At 38.9% G+C, this 27,984-nt stretch overlaps 1 protein-coding gene across 4 annotated transcripts in view; it reads right to left on the minus strand.

Moving 5' to 3' along the window:
- The window catches only part of KIF26A (kinesin family member 26A), a 103,517-nt gene that overhangs the window by 23,083 nt on the left and 52,450 nt on the right, over nucleotides 1-27,984 (minus strand). For all 4 annotated transcript variants that reach the window (XM_072115910.1, XM_072115908.1, XM_072115909.1 and 1 more), the window contains 2 exons: nucleotides 26,625-26,785; nucleotides 4,201-4,384 (listed from right to left, as the gene is read on the minus strand). In XM_072115910.1, the coding sequence (XP_071972011.1) occupies nucleotides 4,201-4,384; nucleotides 26,625-26,785 (345 nt within the window). The remainder of the gene's footprint in view (nucleotides 1-4,200; nucleotides 4,385-26,624; nucleotides 26,786-27,984) is intronic.

Here is a 27,984-nt window from a genome sequence, read left to right on the forward strand (position 1 = left end):
ATCTAATCTTTTATCTTTTGCTTAGTGCAATAATTATAGTCATGTGCATTTGTAGTTTATCTACAGATGTAGCAGTACTGAACATGTTAGAGACAGCAAAAGAGAATACTTTGCTTTGAAGGACACATGTAGAAATGGAATATACTGACTTTTTCATTCTTTAAAGGGAACCTGTCATCAGCAATTACAACCAGTATATTGTCAAGCAGCATGACAGCTTCTAATTTTTGTTTCTTTCATAGATCATGGTGTAGGCATCATCCAGAAAATGAACTTTAAAGTGAGATGTAAATTGGTTGTATAAAGTCAAGGACGCGGAGAGTTTAACACTGAAGTCAAGCTCTCTCTTCCTCAGAAAGTCCCTTTCATTGTAATTGATGGTCCTGCATCCAGAGACATAACTAACCAGACCTCCTGAAGTCTATCACAGACCTTGACTTCCATGTTAAACTCTCCACCTCCTTCACTTTATAAAACCAATTTACATTTAGTTGATTTTCACATCTCACTTCAAAGTTGACTTTCTGGATGATGTCTTCACCATGGTCCATGAAAGAAACAAAAACTAAAAGGTGTCATCCTGCTTGACAATATACTAATAGTGGTTTATTAGGCGATTTGCTGATGACAGGTTCCCTTTAAAGAATGAAAAAGTTAGAAGATTCTATATTCCATTACTACATGTGTCCTTCAAAGCAAAGTATTCTCTTTTGCTGTCTCTAACATGTTCAGTACTGCTTCATCTGTAGATAAACTACAAATGCACATGACTATAATCATTGCACTAAGCAAAAGATAAAGGATTAGATATTGCAGTGGCACATTCTACAATACTATCATCCTCATTATTTCACTTCTCCTCTTAGATTTCTTCTGCTACTTATTCATGTCCTCTAAGATTCCCAGCTTTACTTTAAGATGTTGTCTTCGGCTCATACATCCCAATCCCCAATGAGGTTTCTTCATTACTTTGCAGCAGCATCAATCTAATTAGGGATGTCTATGCTCGGTGCCAATATGTTCCATTCCATATAATCTAAACTGACAGATATGTATAACCCTTACAAAATTGGTTTATGGAAGATATTTCATACAAGCTGTTTATTTGCCGGCATGACCCGCAGCTGGCAGGTTTATTCACTAAGCTAAGACATGATCTTATTGTGCGCTCTCATTATGAGGACTGGGCACCGTCAGGATAAGGGGCTGTGTAACTTAATAAGATTTCAATATCTATGGGTATAGGAGACTAGTCAATGCCAGAACAGCAGCTTTGTATTTACTCCACTGAATAATAATTGGCCAACATGATGCAGTTTGTGCACAAAATCTACACTCCCTAAAGATGACAATGGCAATCTGTTGCCACAATGGAGAAATATATTATACAACGCACGTCCTGCATTGTAGCTCAGCTTAATGCACCAGTGATCAGCGGCACAGTCTTACAATGCTGATTTCCGGTTTTATTTATATATTTATCTTGCACATTGCTGATTTTGCTGAACTGTGGGAGAACAAATGACATCCAATTAGTAGAAGACTAATGTAAATTGCTACAAACACAAAGAGACTCTCGTCTTAAGACGGGCAGTAAAATTACACTGATAGATAATAAAAGACCTTCATTTAAAGGGAATGATACAATTTTCTACTGCAGTTTCCTATTAGGGTCTAAAATGTCAACACTGCATGGCTACAATCATCCAAAATTACATCTCATCTTTCAACAAAGTTTTCAGTTTACTGTATGTTTTGTATACATGAGTAACACTCTGTTGTGACCAGATCACAGCCATTGATCCATGGCACCCGGATCCATGGATTCATGACCTCTATTGAGGTCCATGCCACCCGATCACGGTGTGGTGGGCACACAGTGTCTCAATGAACCGCAATCATCAGACCTTCTTCATATAGTCCTATGAGAGTCCTGGAGTTCTGCCCCAATCATCTACTGGGGCAGTGCCCAGTCACTCTATATATTGCATCTTTAACCCATTTATAGGGGTCTGTTAAAGACTTTTGTTATAAACTCCTGGTGATATTATGCATTGTTTTGCTGAGATCCTAACATTTTTCTGACTTGCCCTTTAGTTTGTCTTGTGTCTATTTATTTGTCTGTCTTCTGTTCTTTGCAATTATCCAGGGCAGGGACTGCCATACAGTTGTCGCCTGCAAGCAGGGACAGTGGTTGTGGGAAGCAGAAGGCTCCCACTTATTCCCTGTCTTGACACAGAGGCACTTTGCTTTGAAAAGATACATTGCATATTCTTGTGTACACCTTTACTATTACTATAATTTATGCAAAGTTTGCTGAATAGTTAGTGACCATTAAAAGCAACTCTTTGCAATGAATCATCCACGAGCAAGCACCGGTGCCCATCATGCTTGGGTTTTATAAGATATAAATATACATATAAAACATATGACTAGATCCTAACAGTAGGATGGTTTTAAATCAAGGGGAAATCATCTCCAGGGTGGAAAGAATCACAAGAGCAATGTCCACATGACACATCAGGCTGCATGCTGGGAAATAACTTGAGGAGGTGCAGATGGTGCAGTCACAACCAGGCCCAAGAGGCCTAGTGGGTCATATGGTGTATCTTTCCTAGTACTATAAAAAATAAATTAGTGGGGGCCTGACACAGATTTTGCACCGTGGCCCAGCGGCTTCAAGTTACGCAAATGGCTGCATGACTACATAAACTATGTATATAAACTATAGTAAAGGGTTACTAACTATAATACCTAAACTATAATCCATGTAAATGGCACCTTATCTATTTAAACCCCTCCATTGAGCGCAGACTTTTAGATTTTTTTTTTTAAGAATCTTTAGAAACAGATAGAACTTGCACTGAATAGATTACACTGAATAGAGATCCTTTTAGGAGAAATAATATACACAAACAAATACCTTCGCCGCTTGGAAAGTAGTCAGGAAATGGCAAATTAAGAGGCTCAGCAGCATTTGCAGTGAAGAGATGTCTTTTTAATGCCAATGGATGATAAATTACCTTAAGTAGCACATTAATGTCAGAGATGGAGTATAATCCAACGTCTTCTCAGTGTCATCATAAAATGGCTTTCAGACATCATTTGTACTATTCCAACATTAAATTTAATACCTTCCACTGGGACGACGGGGAAAAAAAATTCGGTTAAAAGAGGCAAGCAGTTTTGGCTCATTGCTTTTAAAGGGTAAGTTTATCTAGGTGGATGCTAGTGTTTGATGTTACCAGCACATTTACACAGTATGCTTATCAATGTCAGTAAGATTCTACAAAGGTCAAGAAGAAGGAATAATCTGAGGAGAACACAGCACCACATGGAGACACCACATCTGACTAACAGAAGCTGAAATTATCACTACTTACATCAGCAGACAGACAGCTAATGTTGTACCACATGCATTTGATGTTTCTTGTATACAAAGCCTGTAAATTCATAGGCCAGGAACAGACTGATTACTTGGACATTGGCAGTGCCAGAAGGTTTATCGCCATAGAAAGCCTACCCCATCTTAGCTCCTTAGGAAGTAATGATTACTCCTCAACCCTTCCTATGTCAATTTTTATTGCAGCAAATCTTGAGCAATGAATCTGTAGAACTTTCTGCAACCAAAATACCCTGCAAAGAGTTTTTTGAAAGTAACTCAAGATGAATTATTCAATCACTGGGGGTCCTACCAATAGCACCCGCACCCATTGAGAACAAAGGTTTTTTCCTAAATTGAAACAGAAAAACATTTGTGCACATGCCCACAGTATAAATAGTTATAGTTGGCCTTTCATGTATTAGGCCCCTTTCACATGGATGTTGTGGGTCCGGACGCAACTTTGCAGCCGTATAGATGTCCCCATAGACTTATGGCGCTTGGCCATGGTATCATGCGGTGCACAAAAAAAAGATATCTTTTCCTGTGTTTACAGCCGGGCACCATGCCTTGCATTGGAGAAGGAGGGGGGGTGAGCAGCGCCCGTATGCTACAGCCAGGTAAGCATGTGAAGAGGCCTTACATTGACAGACAGGGTTACCATAGAATATACACCATGTATAGTTGGCTTTTCTATACTCTGCTTGAAGGAATTCCACCATTACGTGCATATGTCATAATATGCCCTTTATTGGTCACTGTAATTGCAACATTGGCCATTAAATAGACTCTTCAGAAAGATATGCTGATTTTCCTACCTTTCCCATGCCTGGATTGTCCTTGATTTTGGACACGGCTCTCATTAAACATGGAGGAGCTGGAGGAGGACATAGCTGAAGAATACCACTAAAGTTGGTTGAGTAAGTAGAATATTCCCGTGAGTGAGGAAGTGGCGGGTGATACTTCTTGCGCTTCGAAGACAGGTTAAGTTTCTGAGCCGCTCTAGAAACAAAGTAGTAAGGAAAAAAGTCTTATTACTGTGAACACCCAGCTTCATTCAGGCCATCAAAACAGATGTTCATTGTCATTTTTGCCTGTTTAACAAATCAAGTCATTTCATCCTAATCACATTTCATAAGAACATATCACCAGGAGACTCATAGACAAAACTGTGCGCTGAGAAAGAGCCGGCAAGTTACTGATTTAATCTGTCCCCCAGCAGAATTTCAATTATTGCATAACTTTTTATCCAACAGCTTGACAGCTGAGTCCAGGACTTCGGAAATCTCATTGACATCGTAAAAAATGCTTGAATGGTCCCTCAGCCGCACTTTGGACCAGATGGGCTTCCTACAGCCAGCAGTTAAGAAGATATTGCAAGCTCCTCTAATATCTTATCAATATGATGAAACTACATTCTCATACATATTATGAGAACTCCGGTGCAAATGAAAATTCTTAACCAGGCAGATTTTTCATTTTCTTAAAGCGACTTATGTCAAGTTTACAGATTATTTCCGTACCAACGGGGGGTTCTTCATTGGCATAGCCTACAGTAATAAGGCAGCAATCCTTGGAATAAGGTATAAAGTGCACTTTTGTTTTGTCACAGTAGTTTTAAAGCACATATATAGGACTGGCTTATATGGAGAACAAAATCTCCAACTTCATGACCTAGTTACTGCTAGGCCATCTTAAACTTCCAAAAGCAAAGTCTAAAGATTTATGGTGTACATTTACGACAATAACATTTAATATGTGAGAGATGTTGTCATTAGAAAGCTTATGAAGGCCCAATCTATATACTGAGGGCCACATTTCATTACATTGTATACACAAAGAAAAGAAGTTGCTTTTGAATCATCCATTAAAATAAACTCTAATAATCAGTTCTTTGTGGGTTCCTCATCTTCTAGAGATTTGGGTCCCTTTATAGTTTCAGAACCCCCACGCTTAGGAGGATCCATTGGTTCAGTGCTTATCTCCAGAGACTTTGAAATCAATAGGGAGACTTACTTATTATTTTGGGGCTTATTAACTATTAACAGTAGTATCAAATCGATCCGCACCACAAGGTCAACAAATAAAATCTCTGTACATAATGCCTACACTACTCAAACTATTTTGATCATATATAAAGATCTACCACATTCTTGAGTGGACAGAGTAAATATCTGATTATCTAGGAGGAAAACACTGTCAACAGCAAAACGCTGTATTATTAATGGACTGAATCACTCTGCTAAATATTTCATATCTAATGATCCAATTAGCAGTTTCTCGCTACATTGTTACCTAATCAATGACAAGTTGTCTCATACAAGTCATGCAATACATACATATATGTTCAGGCCCAGATTTTATACAAACAGTCCACAGGAATCGATTACTCTGGTTCCTACCTTATTTTTGCACAACCTATGAGCAATTTTATTTCCCATGCCTTACAAGCGTGCCAGAGACTAGAAGACACACATCTTCAATATACAATCAGTAAAATGTAGCAGAGAAACTGATGAGATAATTACATCTCCAAAAGATTCAGCCTGGAAAAATCCCCAGCGGAAAAGGGGAAAGGAGATAGACACAGCAATTCAATACTCCAAATGTTCCAGTAGACAAATTTTGCCATTAATGGGAATATTGCATCGGCCAATATGTGCAGCTTTTATTTGTATACTTATAGAAGACATAAGGCGGTCAAAGAGGATGTTAGCACTTGCTTTTTGGCTCATCTGCTCTCAACGAAACATGAAATTAGAGAAGATATTAAGCAAATTTAGAGTGTTTCCTAAAGTGTCACTGTGGTAATCTGAAGATCATAAGAAGCTACATTAAACTGACATTATAAAGTGCTACGAGCATCCTGGGGGTGAGCAGAAATATTAAAAATCAATCCAAACAAACATATTTTATATTTAAATGATAAGGAATTTGTAAGTACATTAGGGAAGATTACATTTTCATATAGATGGCAACTAAAGCATCGAGAGAAAAATTTGCTATTTAGATCGCCAATCTAAGCCCAGCTAGGCATCAGGGACACACAGAAGACACAGACACCAGGCCCTGGTGCTAAACCCAGGTCCCACCTATCCCTTCCTACTTCCTGGCCCCTCCATAGGTAGGAGCAGACAACTAGAAGATGATCCCTCCTTATGTCTTGTGCACACCCAGAACACGACAAACAAACAAAAACACACCAGGTCAGCAAGAGCAGGAACAAAAAAATGACAAAATTGTAATCCAAGTGAGAAGTACAGGCCGGGGATCAGATACCAGAAAGTTAACAAATAAACAAACAGAGCAAGTGTGAACAAGGCTTGACAAAAGTTTGACCAGCAAAGAGTGTAGCCTGTGCTGAACACTTATAAGGAGGATAGGCCCTGCCACAGGCGGAAAGAGCAAGCAATCACAGGACATAGAGTTAACTCTTGCAAGACAAAACCAGAGGGCAGAGTTAGGGGTGAGGCAAATATCAGCCACTAGAGCCCAGTTCAGACTGCCAGATGAGAAAATAGTCTCCTAAACCTATTAGCACAGGGAGTGGAGAACGCTGATGCAATCAGGACACTCACACTACATTTAAAACCATTATAAAGATTAAGTAGATTAAATAGTTTTCAATGTGTCAAAAAACCCACCCAAATTATAGTAGACCAACCCAATCAGAAATAGGCAAGTTTATCTTTATATACCGATAAAAAGGACTGTCCATTAAGAGGCGGAAACTTGTTATAAGATCATTAACATCCAAGATCGTTTGCTATTCACATTACATAGAAGTTCTGATCAACTTTCATGTGTTCTACAACAATGTAATGATCTACGCTTCGATTAATAGAATTAAGTAGAAATCTAAAGGTGAAGAAAAAATTTTGACCTAAATATGTGCGAACGTTATGGCCATCTAAAATGGCCCTTCATCTTAAATAAGTATAATTAATTTGACAGAAAATCCTACAGAATACAGTCATTGTAAACAGAATTCTTAGTTATGTTAGAACTTGGTGGCGTGAAACATTCTCATTATGGAAGCAATTGCCAATAAAGAGTGAATGTAAAGTTAAAGTTGAAGAGTGAGCAAGGATTTTCTCATTCCCTTCAATCATAGAAAAGAACATTGTATCTGGCACTTAAGAAGGGATTATGAGAACAAATTTCCTGCTTCCCCAAATGATCTTCTGCCTGGACGGAGAAGGAGATAATTCCGGTGCTCTCCTCTTCCATATTAGATCAGTCTTTGTTGTACTTCCTTTGTTGGTATTCAACAGACAGATTAGCTTTAATCCAGTCTAATTTGTGCCGCGCTGAACCACAAATGCCCAAACACAGTCCTCTCTGTGCTCCTTTTGTCCTTCTCTCATCCTAAATATGGTGTCCAAAATAGGGCTCACTACTTTGAAGACAATTGTGAATTGTCCAGTTTGTTGAACCAAGACATGATGTGAAGGATGATGAAGTTTTCAGTCACGTCCAGAACGGCTGGCTTTTATTGTTCCTAAAGTCAACTGATAATTAGCTATATGACAACCAGTTGTCTCACTGCTAATCTCCTCCACGCCACACAGCTCCTGGGCAGAGCTCCAATGAAATCTACATTCATTTGGACTTTTAGACTGCTTGCCTTAGAGACTCTTGTGCATTTTTCTGACCTTGATGGTTCAGTTAAATCAAAGAAATGGTTTAGCATTTTGTCCTCAAACACTCTTGATCTGTGTTTTCACATTGCTTACTTCAGGTCAGGGGTACAACAGAGGTGACAGGTAAGGGAACCTTAGTAGCAGAGATTAAAATGACGCCATCCCTTACCCCATAGGACATGAGAGATATTTTTATGAGACATGAAACATGTCTTCTAATGTTGTACGGCTTCTAATACGTAGTGATGCCAACCAAGGCTGAGGCTCTTATATATATATATATATAAACCTAGATATACAAAATGGTTTTGTTCACATCTGCGATGGAGTCTACACTGACAAGCAGAACTTTATGATGTGATAGTGTAGTCAAAAAGGGTATGGGGTGACCCTTCAGCCATGTGTTGGACATTTCAGAGATGTGAACTTTATCTAGTACATACATAGCTGGTTAATATTGCCATGGGGGCATGTGGAAAAGTTGGAGTGACAAACCATAAATGAGTAGTCAAACACTTCTCCTAAATACTGAGACATATACATGTAACTTAGATTGTAAACCTTATAAATAAGGGCTGCAGCTATGAAATATGGGAACCTGTGTTTATGGGTATTGCTACAAATATTAGTGAAATTTCTATTTAAATATCTTGTTTCAGGTTGGATCATAGCAACAAAATACCGGTAACATGGCTTACACACATATTTCTTCTAAGGTACAGTAGGGTGTATGGCGAGTGATCTTTATCTTGATTACATGGGAAGTTTGTCCATATGGGAAGACAAAACACAAATAAAGAATGACGTAAGTCAGGCATTTAGTAAGATGTTTACATTTGTCCTCTCTGTAAGGGGCGCCGTATATAACATAAACATTCTCAGCATGTAATGGACAAGAATGTTCCACATAGTTAAGAGACGGCAAAGAATGAGCATTTCCCAGGTTCAGAAAACTGCATAGTGTTCACCCTTGTTGTGGTCTTTCATACAAAGGACCACTGACGGGTAATACTAATGATGGATTTGGAGACAAAAGTATAGGGCAAATATACTTTAATCGAAATCAAACATCCCAGCTATCTGCTCCTAAAACCCAAGACTCCGAAGGTTCCAATACACCTACAATTTATTAGGCTGACAGCCATTTCTCTTGACTCCCTCTATACTTATCAGCCAGGTGATTATAATGTGTGGTCGGGAGAGAGTAAAGGATCTAGTATGATAAGTTTTTATGAGCCTGATCTTACCATCTCCAGATATAATTTGTTGGAGAAAATTGTTTTGCAACCATACTTGCTAAGGTTCATTCACATCCCATTTTTTGGATATGTTTAGCATATACGATACAAAACCTCTAGGTGTATAAGCTGAATATTTCCATAGACTATACTGGCAGAAGGAGGTATCCTTTTTTGCCTCCATCTGACCAGTATAGGTCACATGCAGAACGAAACACTGGATGGAAAAATGCAGCAAGTGTTTTTGCATCCTGCTTCCTCTTGCTGAAAGACATTCAGTGGAGGCCCCATAATAGTCTATGGGGGACAGATGCAACTGTATTGCATTCATCTCCAGCCTCTTTTGAGCATACATTGTGGGGAGTACCCATGGGGGTAACTGTCCATATAGGGGCAGTTAACTCACTCAGGAGACATACTGAACAATGTCAGCAGCCAATCACTTCTTCCTGCTGTTGTTCACTCCTCCAACTTTCACGGAGGAGGTGTGTAACAGGAGGACATATCCTAGGTGGGATACGTCATAGACCTCCATTGTAAGGATACGTCAGGTTGATTTCCGGAGTATCCTTAAAAGGGAGTCATTGATGAGATGTGAATGTAGCCAAAGGCAGTCTACTGGTCCTGGAAATGTTGGTGGTTTTTGGACTACTATTTTATTATGTATAATAACTAACCCCCAACAAAAGAATTATCTTCAGCAAAAGACAACCTAAATTAGAGAATTGGTTGTACACAATATTGCTTTTAAATAATAAGTTAACAAGTACCTTATAAATAACGAATGATAGATAGATGATAGATAGATATGAGATAGATATATATGAGATAGATGGATAGATAGCCTTCTATATAAATGAGGACAGACTAGACCAAACTAAGAACACTTAAGGGACAAGAAAAATTACTATTAAAAAAAAAAAAAAAATAGGTAAACTTGAGTAATGACAAATAGGAAAACACTATAAAGACTTGTTTTTCAGCAAATCCTTTGGAATAGTATAGACTGCCAAGCCAATGGCAAATTATCTATATATAAAGCCTGTAGCTGCATGTCCTTGGAGGATAGCATTAAAAACCTCAGCTAGACAAGAAGGTTAAAAATAAAAGCAGAGCATTAGTGTATTATATATGAAGAGCAAGGACACATAGCCACATCTGTCTCATTGGTGCTAAGTAAACCAGGGTCACTTTATAATGATCAGCTTTAATTAACCTTTTAGCAGCTGTCAGCTGACTCAGCATCAGAACATGGCACACAAGAGGAAGATGTGTTGCTAAAATACAAACTAAATTATAATAAATATAGGCAAGAATTATAAATGAAACTGTCTCTACTACAAAGAACTAAAAGCTACTGTAGCTCGGAGTCAATGATACAGTTTTCCTTTGACCTGGCCCCCCAGACTGGTATTTTAGGGGCCCATCAATGGGCAGCTACATGCAACAGTGCATTAAAACAAGACTAACTAAAGAACATGCCGCCAGCATTTACTGTTAATTCCATGGTTGACATGAAAAGCTTTTTTTATGATAGTTCAGACAGGTCAGAACGTAATACTATATTTCTCCAGTAGCGGCCACTGCAGGGAGAATGTGTGCCAGCTTCAATTCCTGGCAATCACTGCTGATCAGTAAGAATTTTAGTCTTTGTAATTGAGAAATACTATACTATAGAAAAAGGTATTAACATCACCAATCGTTATGAATAATTGGATGGTTAATGGTAATGTTTATGATTATGGCTGGCTTTAGGACTAAGAAATACAGACCTAACAAATAAAACAATAATAGGCAGTAATGCTCATAGAAATGCATACATGCTCATTATTAAGTTCACAGTAATATAATTAAGGGCAGCATTTTTCTGCATAACAAGAAGCCTTAATGACATAGTACTGTCATCTCTGTCCCCCGCACATTTATATTAAACAAGAATAGGCCCTGCTTCAATGTTATCTTTACTAATAGACTAAAAATGTCTCTTAAGTAGGAGAAGCATTTTAATAGTCTCCAGTAATTGAATTACACCAATAATCATCTCACGAAAATTAAAAATATTATCTGGAAAACAGAAAAACGGAATCTTGCTTTGCACAGAATAAAAAAGGTCAAAGCAGTCATTGTCGTAAATTATATTCTGGCAAATGAATGTAAAAGTTGTAAGTTCAGAAAAGAACAGTGCGTCTTGCCTGCTAGACTTTGGGGAGGATTCATTAAGACTAGTGTTTTAAACGCCACTCTTAAAATTTTCCCTTTTTGGCTTTCCAGAGCCCATATCTTCTAAGAGGCCCCGGCCTCTTAGTAAATATGGATGCCATCTCAATCAAAAATGCTTAGACCAGGTCTGATCTGCCACAGTGTTGTGCTATAGTCTTCGCTGGTTTTCCACATAGAGTAAATTTGGCCGGTCAGGCGTTCATGCCCTTGTCGCCCCACTAAGTCCCCAACTGAGTTAACTTGAAAGCCACTTGATAGCCCACACAAACCTAAGAAAGCAAACACTCCATTTATCACAGTGGGAGTATACACTAGCAGTGGATTATGTGGATACTGTAGGCAGTTTGGGTGGCCGACCCGGGCCCAAAGCTTCATGGTCATTAAAACCTTCCACAAAGTTTAATACTGACCTGCACAGATAATAAGGAGAGGAGCCTCCAGCCTCCTGCAATCCCCACACACATATACTCACCTCCAACACATAGTATACAAGAGCCCTTTCTGGACCTTTGTAGGTCCATAAATGGGGCACTGAAAGCTGACAGAAGGGAGCCCCACCTCCTTTACCCAAGAAGTTAGGTAGATTATACAGGAAGTAAGTGTTGAACAATGGCCATTGGCAGGTTTAATCTGCTGCTGTTACAGGCGCCCCCTACTTAAGGACACCGACTTACAGACGACCCCTCGTTATAGACAGACCCCCCTGCCCACTGTGACCTCTGTGAAGCTCTCTGGATGTCCTAGGCCTAGACTGCAGTGATCAGATGTAAAGTGTCTGGAATGAAGCTTTATTGATAACACTTGGTCCAATTACAGTAAAAAATGTTGAAACTTTGAAATTGCCACTGAGGAAAAAAAAATTTTTGTCCGGAACTACAATTATAAAATATACAGTTTTGACTTACATACAAATTCAACTTAAGAACAAACCTATGGAACCTATCTTGTACGTAACCCGGGGACTGTCTTTATATAACTATAAAAATAATCGTAGAACTGTTAAGAAGACTCTACATATCCCCTCTCAGAAGGAGGCTGAATGTTGTCTCTATATTGTGCTAAAAAAAAATAGAGGTTGTTGACTCTCTGTATGAAAGAGTACATTTTAAAAAAAAATAGAAATTGCTAAATGTTAATCAGAGAGAAATCAGGAAGTTCAGGGCACAGCTGGAACAAACACCGCCACCAGAGCGCAATAAATAATATTCACTGCAGCGCTATAATAACACAGATAAAGATGTGGGCTGGCTGACTGATATCAAAGGAGCGCTAAAACACCTCTCTACTTTTAAAATTGCAAAGCTATAAAACTAAAGTACATATTTGAGAGCATTTCTGCCGGCTGCGAAGAGGCAGAATGCTTTTATAATGCTGTTAACAATGTCCATTCGCTTTTACGACTCTTGTGAGTGTGTGCGCTGCAATGTTCTGCAAAAGCAATTAATTTATCCTAAATACCTGTCTGCCCTGCAAGTGGCATTTTATAATCTCTACATCATACAGGGCCTGCACATCTACAGCTAGGGGCTGATCTTGCCAATAATAATCAGCTGCACAATTTGATTTACCCTAAATAGACCCAAAATTCTGTGACTATAATTTTATTTTATTATTTCTCAAAGCCATGCCTCGGGTCCATGATACAGACCTCTAAACTCTAAAGGATACCCTAATGACTGCCTTCTGCCACATTCACAGGGTACCCCGATGCATGGCATCACCAGAAAGTTATTTATTGAACCAATTTTTTAAAACAAAATTGTTTTTGATCAATTGTTTAAAAAAAAACTTCATGGCACTTTTTATATTTTATAAAAAGTAATATAAGATGCCCTGCTTGTTTTAATTCTGCCCACTAGGCCAAATAATTAGTCTTCTATTTGACAATTATGTAGGGGTTTTCTTTGCAGCAATTACTGTATTGACATCACAGACAGGGTTAGGATTGAAGATATCACCTTCATAGAAGACAAAAAGAAGATATCACATTTTTTACACCTCCTATAAGCACAGAGCATGCATAGAAAACTCTCCGTAGACTCCGTAGAGTCAGCCTTATATTACTACTGCCCAGGGGCGGACTGGGAATTTAAAATGGCCCTGGAAAAAAATATAAAAGTGGCCCCATTTAACGGGCGGAGTCAAAACAAGTGGGTGTGGTCAGATAAAGTGGGTGGGGTTATAACAGACAAATTGTTGGTAGATGGCCTTAATGCAAAACAATAACATCTTTTGCTAGTAAGTGAATCTAATGAGCAAAGAATGTGACCTGTCGATTAGTAAATGATGCAAACACACAACCCGATAAGCCTTAAATAGCTTTCCCCTGTGCCATACATGTACAATTCAGAGAAATAATATATTGATACTGCCTCCTATGTACAAGAATAATGCTACAATAACACATTCAATCCTGCCTTCTATATACAAAATAAAACTACTACAATACCTTCTCCCATATACAAGCCAACTACTATATATATATATATATATAACTACTATAATACTGCCCCTATGTACAGGAATATAACTACTATAATACTGCCCCTATGTACAGGAATATAACTACTATAATACTGCCCCCTATGTACAGGGATATAACTACTATAATACTGCCCGCTATGTACAGGAATATAACTACTATAATACTGCCCCCTATGTACAAGAATATAACTACTATAATACTGCCCCCTATGTACAAGAATATAACTACTATAATACTGCTCCCTATGTACAAGAATATAACTACTATAATACTGCCCCTATGTTCAAGAATATAACTACTATAATACTGCCCCTATGTACAAGAATATAACTACTATAATACTGCCCCCTATGTACAAGAATATAACTACTATAATACTGCCTCCTATGTACAAGAATATAACTACTATAATACTGCCCCTATGTACAAGAATATAACTACTATAATACTTCCCCCTATGTACAAGAATATAACTACTATAATACTGCCCCCTATGTACAGGAATATAACTACTATAATACTGCCCCCTATGTACAGGAATATAACTACTATAATACTGCCCCCTATGTACAAGAATATAACTACTATAATACTGCCCTCTATGTACAAGAATATAACTACTATAATACTGCCCCCTATGTACAGGAATATAACTACTATAATACTGCCCTCTATGTACAAGAATATAACTACTATAATACTGCCCCCTATGTACAAGAATATAACTACTATAATACTGCCCTCTATGTACAAGAATATAACTACTATAATACTGCCCCATATGTACAGGAATATAACTACTATAATACTGCCCTCTATGTACAAGAATATAACTACTATAATACTGCCCCCTATGTACAAGAATATAACTACTATAATACTGCCCCTATGTACAAGAATATAACTACTATAATACTTCCCCCTATGTACAAGAATATAACTACTATAATACTGCCCCCTATGTACAGGAATATAACTACTATAATACTGCCCCCTATGTACAAGAATATAACTACTATAATACTGCTCCCTATGTACAAGAATATAACTACTATAATACTGCCCCCTATGTACAGGAATATAACTACTATAATACTGTCCCCTATGTACAAGAATATAACTACTATAATACTGCCCCTATGTACAAGAATATAACTACTATAATACTGCAGCCTATGTACAGGAATATAACTACTATAATACTGCCCCCTATGTACAGGAATATAACTACTATAATAATACATATATTCCCAGAAGCGAACATGAAAAAAATCAGTATTTATCATATACAGCTACAGAAAACACACGAGATCCTCACCTATTACATCCAGAGACATCAGGTGACGTTTCCTCGGATTGTACTCGTTCCTCATCTTCTCCATTAGTTCCACCATCTCCTTGTCTCTTCCTCCAGGTACACAGCTTTCCTGCAGAGTTTACCACACAGACGTCTTATGTTCTGCACTTTCCCATTGTCCCTTCTTCTGCTACCACCTATACTGTGCCCCAAATACTGTAATAGAGCCCCCTGAAATATTAGTACCACACAAATAGTGCACCATAATGTAACACCCCTACCCCAGACATATAATTAATGGCCCCAGCCTACCCCAGACATAGAAATTATACCCCCTGCCCGCCTCACACATATAATTAATGCCCCCTGCCAGCCCCAGATATAGAATAATCCCCCCACCCCTACCCCAGACGTATAATTAATGCCCCCTGCCAGCCCCAGATATACAATAATGCCCCCTGCCCGCCTCAGACATATAATAAATGCCCCCTGCCAGGCCCAGATAAACATTAATGCCCCCGCCATATAATTAATGCCCCCTGCCAGCCCTAGATATAGAATAATGCCCCCCGCCCCAGACATATAGTTAATGCCCGCTGTCAGCCCCAGATATACAATAATGCCCCCCGCCATATAATTAATGCCCGCCTGCCCGCCCCAGACATATAATAATGCCCCCTGCCCGCCGCAGACATATAATTAATGCCCCCTGCCAGCCCTAGATATGGACTAATGCCCCCCCCCCCGCCCCAGACATATAATTAATGCCCCCTGCCAGCCCCAGATATAGAATAATGTCCCCCACCATATAATTAATGCCCCCCTGCCAGCCCCAGATATACAATAATGCCCCCTGGCCGCCTCAGGCATAAAATTAATGCCCCCTGCCAGCCCCAGATATAGAAAAATGCCCCCCTGCCATATAATGAATTCCCCCTGCCAGTCCCAGATATAGAATAGTGCCCCCCTGCCATATAATGAATCCCCCCCTCCCCGATATACAATAAAGCCCCCCATTCTATAATTTAAAAAAAAACAAAAAACACATAATACTCACCTCTTTGGAGCAGGTTTCTTCCCGTCTTCCCTCGGTCTTCGGCGGCTTGGTGCAGAGGCGCGGGATAGTGACGTCACTGCTCCGCGCCTCTTACACCAAGCCGTGGAGCTACACGGAGGCAGGCGACTGGACAGCTGACAGCTGGTAAGTGTCAGCCTCCTCCACACTACACAGGTCGCGCAATGAAGTCAATTGCGCGACCTGTGTAGCTGAATGTATACACAGACGCAGAAGCAGCGGTGCTGCGCTGCGTCTGTGTACTAATTAATAGTACCTGCATCGTACGATCGTACGATGCAGGTACTATAGATTAAATCAAAAGTTGTAGGGAGTGCGGACCGGCCCCGGAGAAGCTCCGGCCCGGCCCAGGACCGACCGGCCCACCGGGAAAATTCCCGGTGGGTACAATGGCCAGTCCGCCCCTGCTACTGCCTATGTCCATGAGGCTGCTGTAAAGTAGATCACTAAATGCTGTTAGTAGAGCACAGGCAAGATCAGGGGCGTAACATGGAGATAGCAGGCTTCTGAATGGGGCCCCCTTCCCACTTAAAAAAATATACATATTTGTATACTTGTTTTTTATACAGGTTACAATCACACATTTATTATTCATACAGTGCCATATACTAAAGCACAGCATATATACACACATACAGTATATATATCAAAGATACAGCATATATACATAACATATATATTATATACATATTATGCTGTCCAATGTGCAGCATAATATGTATATAAAGGTGCACATCCTCCATTCTTTAGTGTGTCAGGTAAGATGATGGGGCCCCCTGACACTGCGGGTCCCATAGCAGCTGCTATGGCTGCTACCACTGTAGTTATGCCCCTGGCCAAGATGGCAACCCCCATAATCATGGAAATAAATTGGAAGAAAAATTTTCAATCAGAAAAAATACTGAAAAAAGTTTACATTCTGTAACTTGCTTTTGAAACCGATTATATTGGTGTGATATGATCACACTAATTTTATTGCGGTTTTAAATATTTTCTTTTTTCATCATTTTGCCTTTGCTAGAGTGAGTATACATTTATTTTTGTTTTTAACCCTAAAGTAAAATTGTTGATGCATTATCTTTTAGAATATGTATGCAGCTAGCAACTGAGCTCCCTCTAGTGGTGGTAGATAATCATAATAATCAGCTTGCAATTGCACCAGGGGTGGGACGGTTGTGCTAGATATGGGAATATACATTGCTGGTGCTCTCCTCTGTGCCCGTGCCACCCATTAAGCTGTGCTTGACATGATCAGCCTCTGTCTGCCTTACAGCTGTCTGTAGGTAAATTTGTATTGGAAATCAGATTGGATGATTTCAGGCCATGCAGTTCTTTAGGTCATAATGGTTACCATCCTATAAACCAGTATCAAAGTAGAAATTTATGGCAAATTTAAATCCAAAAACAAAAAAATGGTTGTACCAGCATCTTGCTGTTTTCCTATCAGAAATATACACTACTAAAAGTAGATGATTACTGGCAATTTATGTTCAGCTTGAAGACACACCATAAAATCTTGAGACTCTTTCCAATTAATGACTCCATAGAACAGGCCCTCTCTACCTTCCCTGGAAGATGTCCTGACTTATTTTATTTAACTCTTTCCCCTTTAATGAAAGTCATCTTTTAAGACACCTGTGAGATTTCTCTCTTTACAGCTTAGTGTCAAGAAGTGGAATAAAACAAACTTATGGCTCATCCCTGAGCGCTGAAATATAAAGTGACCGCGGACAGTGTCTGGATGGAACCCGGTTAACTCCTCACCAGATTAATGACAACAATGGTAATGATATATCAAGGTCTTAGCTTTTATTAGGTTTGGCTGGTTAAAGCAGCGATGTACCAGTACACCTCATAGATGTGCTATCAATAGGAAAAAGACAAGAATAAGGATAATGGAACATGGATCGGATACAAATTACAATAAATGCAGCAACTATGATCTAAATTACTTCCTTATCTATAATCATCTCTAATATTGAGAAAAATAGGTTTACCCCATTAAATTTTTAAGGTCCCTTTAAATATAGATGTTGTATAGGTAGTGTTAGCCTCCAAAAGCATACAAGTGCACAATGTGGACCATCACTATGTAATATTTGCTCTCAGTATAGACTGAATATATATTACAGACCTAAGAAGGATTAGAATTACATCCATGGGAGCTTTGTTTGTAGGAAAACTTATTTGCATATTTCCAGGAGTGCTAAACAAGCACAAACAAAAATTAAATCAATTTTTGTAGTGATCCTAAATTTTATTGGGGCAGCAAGGTGGCTTAGTGGTCTGCATTACAGCCTTGCAGCGCCGGGGACATAGGGTCCCAGGGTCAACATCTGCAAAGAGTTTGTATGTTCTCTCCGTGTTTGCGTGGGTTTCCTCCAGGTCCTCCGGTTTTGTCCCACACTTCATAAAAAAAACATACATATAGGTTGATTAGATTGTGAGCCCCATTGGGGACAGGGACTGATTTGGCAGTTCTTTGCACCGCTGCGTAATCTGTGTGCGCTATATAAATAAAATAATTATTATTATTCCCTAACCTGACATTGTCAAAAAAGCAAATAAATAACAAAGATACAGGTGTGACACTGCATAGCTCTATGATGCATTTCCTTTGTATTTTTCCTAGATTTTAGTAGGCCAGTGGTGAATTTGGAACTTGTTTTTTTTTTTATGTTTTGCTTCTCAGACAAAGTAATATGGAAGTATGATACACTGGGCAGATACCCATCAGACTATATCTCTTTCCACTGCATGAAAGAATCCTAGAATCTAAAAAATTCTAAGCCTGTAGCAAAATAATAATAAAAAAGCACCACCTTTTGTTAAAAGAGGAATCTATAGATGGAAAGCGGGCTAATTAATCACTGGGAACAAGCAAACCCCGTCCCTCACATTAATCATCCTGTGTTGGGCGATGGCACCCACTGATTGTTTGTTTATGTAGCTAGTCATGCATTCCCCGGGAACGTGGAAGCCTCATAGCAAAGCGTTTCCACAGCTCACTTTGTTCAAAGCCTTGATATGTTCTCCTTGTCATAGCAAAATAAAAATGTAGACTTGACATCTTTATCATGGCTGCATAATTAACCGTCTCATATTCCTGCTGAGGGTGATTCGGGCTTCATGGTAGAGGAGCTGCTGAAGGAATGCTCTATAAAAAGACAGATTTTTTAGGAAAATAATAATGTGGCGATGTTTCTTCATGAAGTCTTTCCTACTTTAGTTCATTCAGTGTTGCATCTCGATATGGACAATTGGGTACAGACGGATTTATTTCTTAAATTATTGCTGATTGTTTAGATTTGCGGTTCACATTAAGGTACCTGGCCATGCATACTCAGCTTTCCTGCGTCACAACTCCTCCACACTATATTGCCTCATTTTTGTGATGGAGCATTAATTAAGACCACACCTCCTTTAGTTATACTGTGCACCAGACCACACCTCCTTTATTTGTACTGTGAACCAGACCACACCTCCTTTAGTTGTACTCTGTACCAGACCACAGCTCCTTTAGTTGTACTCTGCACCAGACCACACCTCCTTTAGTTGTACTCTGCACCAGACCACACCTCCTTTAGTTGTACTCTGCACCAAACCACACCTCCTTTAGTTGTACTCTGCACCAGACCACACCTCCTTTAGTTGTACTCTGCACCAGACCACACCTCCTTTAGTTGTACTGGGCACCAGACCACACCTCCTTTAGTTTTACTGTGCACCAAGGCCACACATCCTTTATTTGTCCTGTGCACAAGATCACACTTTCCCTAGCTCTAGTATGGTCCAGGCTACTCCTTTCCTGTTCTTCTATGTTCCAGACCACATGGTCCCCAGTAGAATATGTCTTCTCTTCTTTTGTGTAGTCTTTTCTTCTTCAGTTTGCTATTTGTGTTTTTCTTTTCTCATTACACATTACACTATTACACATTGGCTCACATTTATTAAAGCTCCTACCGCAGTTTTCTGTATGACTTTGCACAATCTTTTCAGTGCAAACTCCTTGCACTTATTTATAAAGTGTCCGTGATTCATTTGTGTTGCAGCTGTAAATATATTCCATGTGACACAAATTTCTGCACTGAAATGGGCGATCCGGTGTACAGACAAACCGTGCAACCCATTTATCATGCAGTATCTGACAGAAATGTGCCGCACACTCTGGGGCACATTTGCTAAGGGTACCCGGACCGCATTTCCGTCGGGTTTCCCGACTATTTCCGATTTGCGCCGCATTTAACATGGGTTTTTGGCGCACACGATCAGATTTTTCATGCGAGTTGACAACCCGAATGATTTGGACTAAGCACAGGATTTTAAATTCAAAATGTGTTGCAAGACATGCACTCACATACACCGGGAAGAAGAAGGTGAACTCTGGCGGACCTCAGCGGGGAAGTGACACATGCAGGATATTGGGGGCACTAACTTGGTCCTGTCGGATCGGAGATCGCGACAGGACTGGGTAAGTAAATGTGCCCCTCTATGTTAAAGGTGCACCAAAACAACTTGGTGCACTCTGTCGGAGCTGTGCAGGAGGCACCAGATTCATGTAGAACGGGCGGCACATTTCATGGATCTGGCGCCTTTGCACACTTAACAGGCAAACTGCACTGTCTTTGGTACATTTGGGCCACTATGTTATTTCTACTCCTATTATACAGCAGTGAAAATAAAAGATGCAGATGTGATAAAAAAAATCTATACCACAATATAAGAGTATGAAATCTTCACTTTTCTCCAAAACCTTTGTATATATTTCTATTACTGCTCACAACATAAGTATTCAAGACCACAAAGCACCTTTATATTCAAGGTTTCTGTGTAATAAGAAAGCATCTGAGTTTAATTCTCATTCAACTCCAGACTGAAAGGGCTGAAGAATAACCAAATAATCAAATGCAACCACATCTCTCTGTAAAGGAGTTCAAGAACATAGCCATCACAAAGAACATGACAAAAATAAACACTTCGACACTATCTGATCAAATGCCATCTGCTTGGCACAATCCGAACTTCCAACAGGCGTCTAGCAAGTAAAGATAGCGTGCTTCTCAATCACATATGGTTTATATGTTTTATGCTCCTTACCAATTACACTCGCAATAAATCTGAGAATTTGGATGGAGCCTCTTTTCAATCTGGCCCTCTTCCTCAACTTCACCTCATGTAACAGAAGGAACATTAAAAAAAAATTGAAAAGAAAAAATGTTATATGTCATCACCCCTTGTGGCACATTATAGCTCGGAGGTGTTTTTGTTTCCGTTGAGTTTAACAAACACAGTCTTATTTTACTTCTGGACTCTGTCAAGATCCATTGCCAGAATATGAAGCAACTAAATTTAAGCCTGAGAAAGAAACAAATTAGCCTTCAACCAAATATAATGTTGCTTTTCATTAGGAAAAAGGGTGCATAGAAAATATTTTTATTTGACCTTTTTATTACTTTATTCTTCTTATTGTACTATATATATATATATAATCATTTTTTTCAACCACAGCTAATTGAAACTACCTACTGTAGTTAAAGTGTAACTAAATCTTTGAAGTAAATGTATTTTTATTTCAGAAATAGGTATAATAGTAACATTTTTTAAATCTTTCATTAAGTAAAGGAGTGTGTGTCTTTTTTCTCCTTCCTTCTCCTGCAGTGAGCAGTGTATGATTTTTATACCTAGAGCATATTTCACTTAATACTTTATCTCTAGGAGGAGATTAGACTATCCAGGGACTCTCTAATAAGAGTTAAGTAATTAGCACATTAATATATTTGTTTAAGAAAGTATATTACATTTGATGATGATGATATTGACATCTGCACTATTCATTTATGCAATTTTGGTGAACGTTTAGAGTAAAAGTTGGCCAAACTTAACATCCAGCAATCTAATATGTATGCAATCCTTGAAAGATGATGAGAAGGGAACGGATTGGGTATTTCTAAGGTAAACAAGCCCAATCCATTTTTCAAATAGTTGAAAAACTGGTTGATTTCTCTCTTAAAACCAAAAATAACATGGACGCAGGGTAGAGCATGCAAGTTTACCATGTAGTTATGAGAAATAGCTCACATATTGGTGAACATGAGTCCAAGTTACAGCAGAGCTTTATCTCCTAACAGCGTATAGTTTACACAGTTGATTTCCATAGGGGGAACCTTTAGGGGGCTTATTTATAAGAGCTTTTACGCCAGAAAACTTGCATAGAAGCCCTGAAAATAATCATAAATACAAGCGATCTGTTAGCACTTTTAGCACAATTATTTTTCTTTTAATGCCAACTCCCCACCAAGGGGGCATGAAGGGGCATGAAGGCTGTCGGTAGAGGATTTCTGCCCTGTGCCTGTGCATAAACTGCAGCATGCAAACTTTCAATAGGGAAAGTTCACATGCTGCGGAATATTTCTAAGCCAGGTTCTACCTGAAAAAGAACGCTGTGCAGTCGGCCACTCGATACATCAAGAGGCTGGAACCTCTTGATGTATCGGTCTGTGCAGAACTGGCTGAGACTTTATCCTACTCTGGCGCACAAGCTCCGGTGTATGATAAATATGATTTCATATTATTATGCTAGTTATTATTATGTTATCGCTCAGAATATGATGGTGATATATAAATACATTTATTATGATAATTTATTATTTAATTATTAAGATTTACTTTGATGGATTTCCATTAAGGACATGGATGGCATTCCAATCTGGGGGATCCATATATAGGATATGATCAGGAGTAGGGTGTTCATGATGAAACAAACATGCACTACTACAGCAATTTATTTTAAAAATGTATGTAATTTACAAGAGGTTTTCCTGCAGTCTTCATAAAGCAACAGTACAACCACCACTTTTAACATGCAGCCATTTCATTAAATACCAGATCGCCAAGCATCTGGTTTTATGTAGAAATTTCAAGATACAGCTCCCACTTGCACAGTATAGATATTCATCAGGATTCTTTTTTTCCAGCACCTAACTTGTCTTCCATAATCCATCTTTTTTTTCTTGATGAACATCTGGACTTACTTGAGGTTTCATGAGATGGCTGTCAGGTTACTGGAATTTTATTCCACAGGAAGGTTTACATTCCCGTCTCTCCTCACCAGGTGCATGGGCTTGAAAGGAATGGCTTATTGTTGCTATTAATTTGTATAACCTCTTACTTTGTCAGATGGACTTCAGTCTAATTATTGTAAGTGCTTTACAGCGGCAATAAACTACTTCCTCTCTAATTATGGCCATAGAGCCCTTCCTGGATCTATGGACTCCTCACACACAGTATGAAGGTCATTTTTTTTTTTTTTTTTGCCTTTTTCAAATTTTAAGTTGGTTGCTATACACCCAGGGGCAAATCTCTAAGTGGATGGCAGATAGCAACTATTCCTGGGGCCAGATATGCCTGAGGGGCTTTTTCTAAAGTAAATTATTTAGTAGGTGGGCTGCCCTGTTGCAAATTTTGTATTGGGGCTCAATTTACTATCTTCATTTTATGAAAAAAATTGAAAGATAAAACATAGACTAATTTTATAGTTTATTTTACATTGCAAAATATCATTAAAAAGCAATTTCTTTAAGTAGAAAAAGCCACAGCCACATCCACCCCATCCATTTTATTGGAAAGTTTTGCTTATTCTGTTACCAAGGTTCTGGCTATGGTCAATGTAGTGATTCGAGCCGCACTGAGCCCTGAAGTTTAAGGGGCTCTGCCAAATAAAAGCATAATAAATGACCTATGGAAGACCCATGCGCTCTGTTACTCTTTAAAAGGGATGACTTTCAGAAGTTCAAAAAGTGAGCATGTGTTTTAACCGTGTACATATAGTAGAGTACAACAAAGTATAGAAAGATTTCATTTAGTGTTATTTCTTTTTTGAAGGCTGCAAGTTTCTAAAAATCCCAGAGAGATTGTATGATTGGACTTGAATCCCAAAACGATAATATGCCCTTTGGAACTTTGCATGTAGGTAGCAACATGTAGCTCAATTGTTCAAATTACTTTCTAGATATTCTATATTGACTATCGAAAGAAAAAAAAAGAGCAATGACACCTGCCGATTCCAATTAGCCATAGTTGGCCCCGAATCTATGGACTCAATTTATGGAGTCTAATTGAAGGCTGAGGTGCCATGAACATAACCTATTAGTCACTTAGTTTTCCATAATATTAATGCATATATCTGTGTGTTTCATTAAGGGCATATTGACTCAATTCCTTAATCATATGCTCAGTCACAACACAGTGAACACAAGGAATATTTCCAAGCTGCTTCTCCATGCCTGGAGCTGATAAGGTGTCTGTTCTATGACTAACCTCAATTATTGACTCTATTTTATTGCCGATATAATGACCAAGAAATGCCTACCAGTGAGCCATCAGGAGACACTGATAGGACGGCGACCCATAGATTATGTATAACATTATTGTTCATTAGTAAATAATGAGATGCTTTAATCCACAGCCAGTTAGGGAGTAAATGTGATTCTGTCATATTAATCTATCAGAGCTTCAGATGTATGTCTCAATTCTGCAAGCCAAGCAGGCGCCCGCAGCATACCAAACATGCAGAGTCTGAAGTTTAAGGCCATCTATCTTGAGCAAAACAAACAGCCGATAGATGCTTAAAGCGAGAATAATCTAAAGCAGCCCTTTTATAAGACTTGACATTATACTGAAGGAAAGCTTCTGCTCTTGGTGACATCTCAACTTTTATTTTATGGAACAGATCTATCCTTTCGGAAAAGATCATCGTAACACCAGCCCAGAAGTCGGTAGCCATGCATTAGTTCTACAGAAGCCTAGTTGAAACCCATATTCTATTAAGAAGGGGTCTAGACAGCCGCTATTTAAATCATGTAGTAGGATGTCACATAAGGAATTTTTGTCTTAAAAGGGCTTTCCCACCACCAACAACAACGGGCTGATCTATGGAGGTCTCTGTGATGAGACCCACACAGATCATGAGTACAGGGGGTCTCATAGGATATGAGGTACCTCTGTCGGACCCAACGTCTCTTCCCGAGATGAGTGGAGATGATGGCTGTGCATGTCATATTCTGCTTTATTCATATCTATGAAGCTAATTGAGATTGCCGGGCCCCCTTCCATGATCCATTGCTTCTAAGTTTCTCATTTTGGTATGCCTAACTGATCTAAGTATTATATAATTTTCAATTTACTTGGTTTGTAAGAATACATGAAATGATCAGCCAATTAATGGAGCAGGTTTTTCGACAAAATGTTGTCCCATTAAAGAAGATAACCTTGCTTCCATTGGTTCGTCTCTTACCTATAAATGTGACCAACAATTTCCAAAATCCTAATAATTACTTTAAAACATACACCTTGGGAGGATTTTGCTACAAAGGGAATTTTGAACATGCATCCCCTATTTACAGGTAGAGTCATCTCTAACAACAGGGCCATGCAAGTGTTCCATATGTAGCTGCACTGGTTTGCATTCTCAACCAGCGCTTCATTCATTTCTATAAAACTTCTTAGGTAACTAGTTTTCTTCTGCAATCCGAAATGTCTTGGACCTCTACTCATAAGAGACAAGTGTTGATAAAGGAAAAACCCATTCCCCCTATTTAGGGGACAATAAGATCTTCACATAGAAATAAACCTGAAAACTTATTATATTTTTCGGTCGTCAGAGTTTGACACTGTAAGACACCTGTAAGAGTGAAGTTTTTAATTATACAGGCATATTGGATTACTATACACTACTTCTGTAAAGACAACCAGGTCCACCACTAGGAAGTTTGGGGCCCCTGACTGGCACATTTTGTGGGCCCCCACCACCCACAGTATGATAATCGGACCCTGTGCGCACAGTGAGTTCCATGCACCAGAGAACTGAAGAGGGTTTTCTGTGACTTGGGGGCCCCTTCTCCTCCTCAGTCAGTGATGGCAGCCATGAAGACAACACTTCCCAGAATGCAGCCACTAAAGATGACAATAAATGCTGAGAAATTTTGACTTTTAAGTTTGCATAATTGTAAATGTAGCTGTAGAAAAGAAGCAAATTTGGACACATAACTGTAAAAACTGAAGCTAGCTGTAATAGAGAAACAACCCAGAGACAAGAGTGACACAGTTAAAAATATATCCCTTTAAAGGAAACTCGAACAAAATGGGGATTAAAAATATTATACGTTAGAACAACATAATCATTTATATATGATTCTTTTCAGAGTGGTATTGTATGTTTTGCACACTATTGATTATTTAACCTGGATGGTTTTTCCACCTTTGGGTATCCATGAAATTTTTATATACCTGATGAAGAAGGAAGCTGCAGCCGATGTCCCAGAAGACACTACAGCGGACGGTACAAGTCTCTGTGATCGTCCTTCTAAACTCTGCTCACTGATGTTTTGCCCTGAAGAAGTCTCAGCATTTGGGTTCTCCCTTCCCCCATCTATGGAAGTAGAATCAGGCTAAAACAGAAACAGAGAAAATACAAGAATGAAAAGAGTGCAAGAGATGTGTCTGTCTAGATTTTCTTGTAGAAACTTCTACAGTCACATTATAGGAGAGACACGTAATGAGGGAGGACAACCATGCTTTGTTGTGCCGTATCATAAGGACGGCTGTAAACTGCAGATGACAAGCACAAAAGTGCGGGCACCCTTTGTTACGGGCACTACACGGTGACACACTGTGACAGCCAGGGAAAAAGTAGGACATGATAAGCAGTGATATTTTATGCCTTGCGCAAATCTTTATCTGGTTCAGTTAGGTCTGTCAGAAATTATCCTTCATGAAGAAATCTTATGCAAGGCTAAATCAACAGGTGATCAGATGCTGTTTCTGTATGGAAATTCTCTGGCACTGGTGAGAGCGATGACGTTCTTTGTACAGCACCGCAGACTATATAAGCATCACACAATAGTACTTCCGGTTTGATAATAAATTGGAAAGAACCAGTCACCTTTCCTGAATTAATTTAGTACATTCAAAATGAGAGAAGACATAACTTGTCTACTGCCGAATGCTAACTTTGTATAATTTAATTTAGAATTTTGGCACAACAATAACCCATGCCCCTTTCTTCACAAAGCCACGCTCCTCTCTGCAACATTTTTTTGTCCTATGAATATGTAAAAACACTTAGGGCAAAGCATTTCCAATTTTTGTTGTGAGCTGATAAATATGTTACTGATAAATACTGTTCTGCAGTAAAATGTTAAATATATATTAAAACATTTAATGCAAAAAATTAAAAAAATCTGAACATAATGAGTAAGGAACAAATATGAAATGGGCAAAGAAGTGAATTATTTTTAAAGAAAGTTGTGTCTTCTTTCCGTATTTAAGTATATTGTAGTAGTTTTTTCTATAATCTATCTATAAATCTATTTTGGTTATGACAGCCACACTTTAGGGGCACAAAAAAAACTTAACCAGTCACCAGCTAAATGGCAGTGAAGCTTATGCTATAAATCACAAGACAGGCTGCTCCGATAGATCCCCTTTCACTACTGGTCTATGTACCTTCCCTATTATCCACTTTGAAAAATGGCTTTGAGACGGACGCATCCTAATGAATGCTATGTATACACATTTGTCCTCATCCAGTTGTATAGAGTCTCTTGTATTGCTTCCAACCACTCCCCTTACACACACATCCTCTATT

This window comes from Engystomops pustulosus, chromosome 7 (genome assembly GCF_040894005.1).
Source record: "Engystomops pustulosus chromosome 7, aEngPut4.maternal, whole genome shotgun sequence".
Lineage (NCBI taxonomy): Eukaryota > Metazoa > Chordata > Amphibia > Anura > Leptodactylidae > Engystomops > Engystomops pustulosus.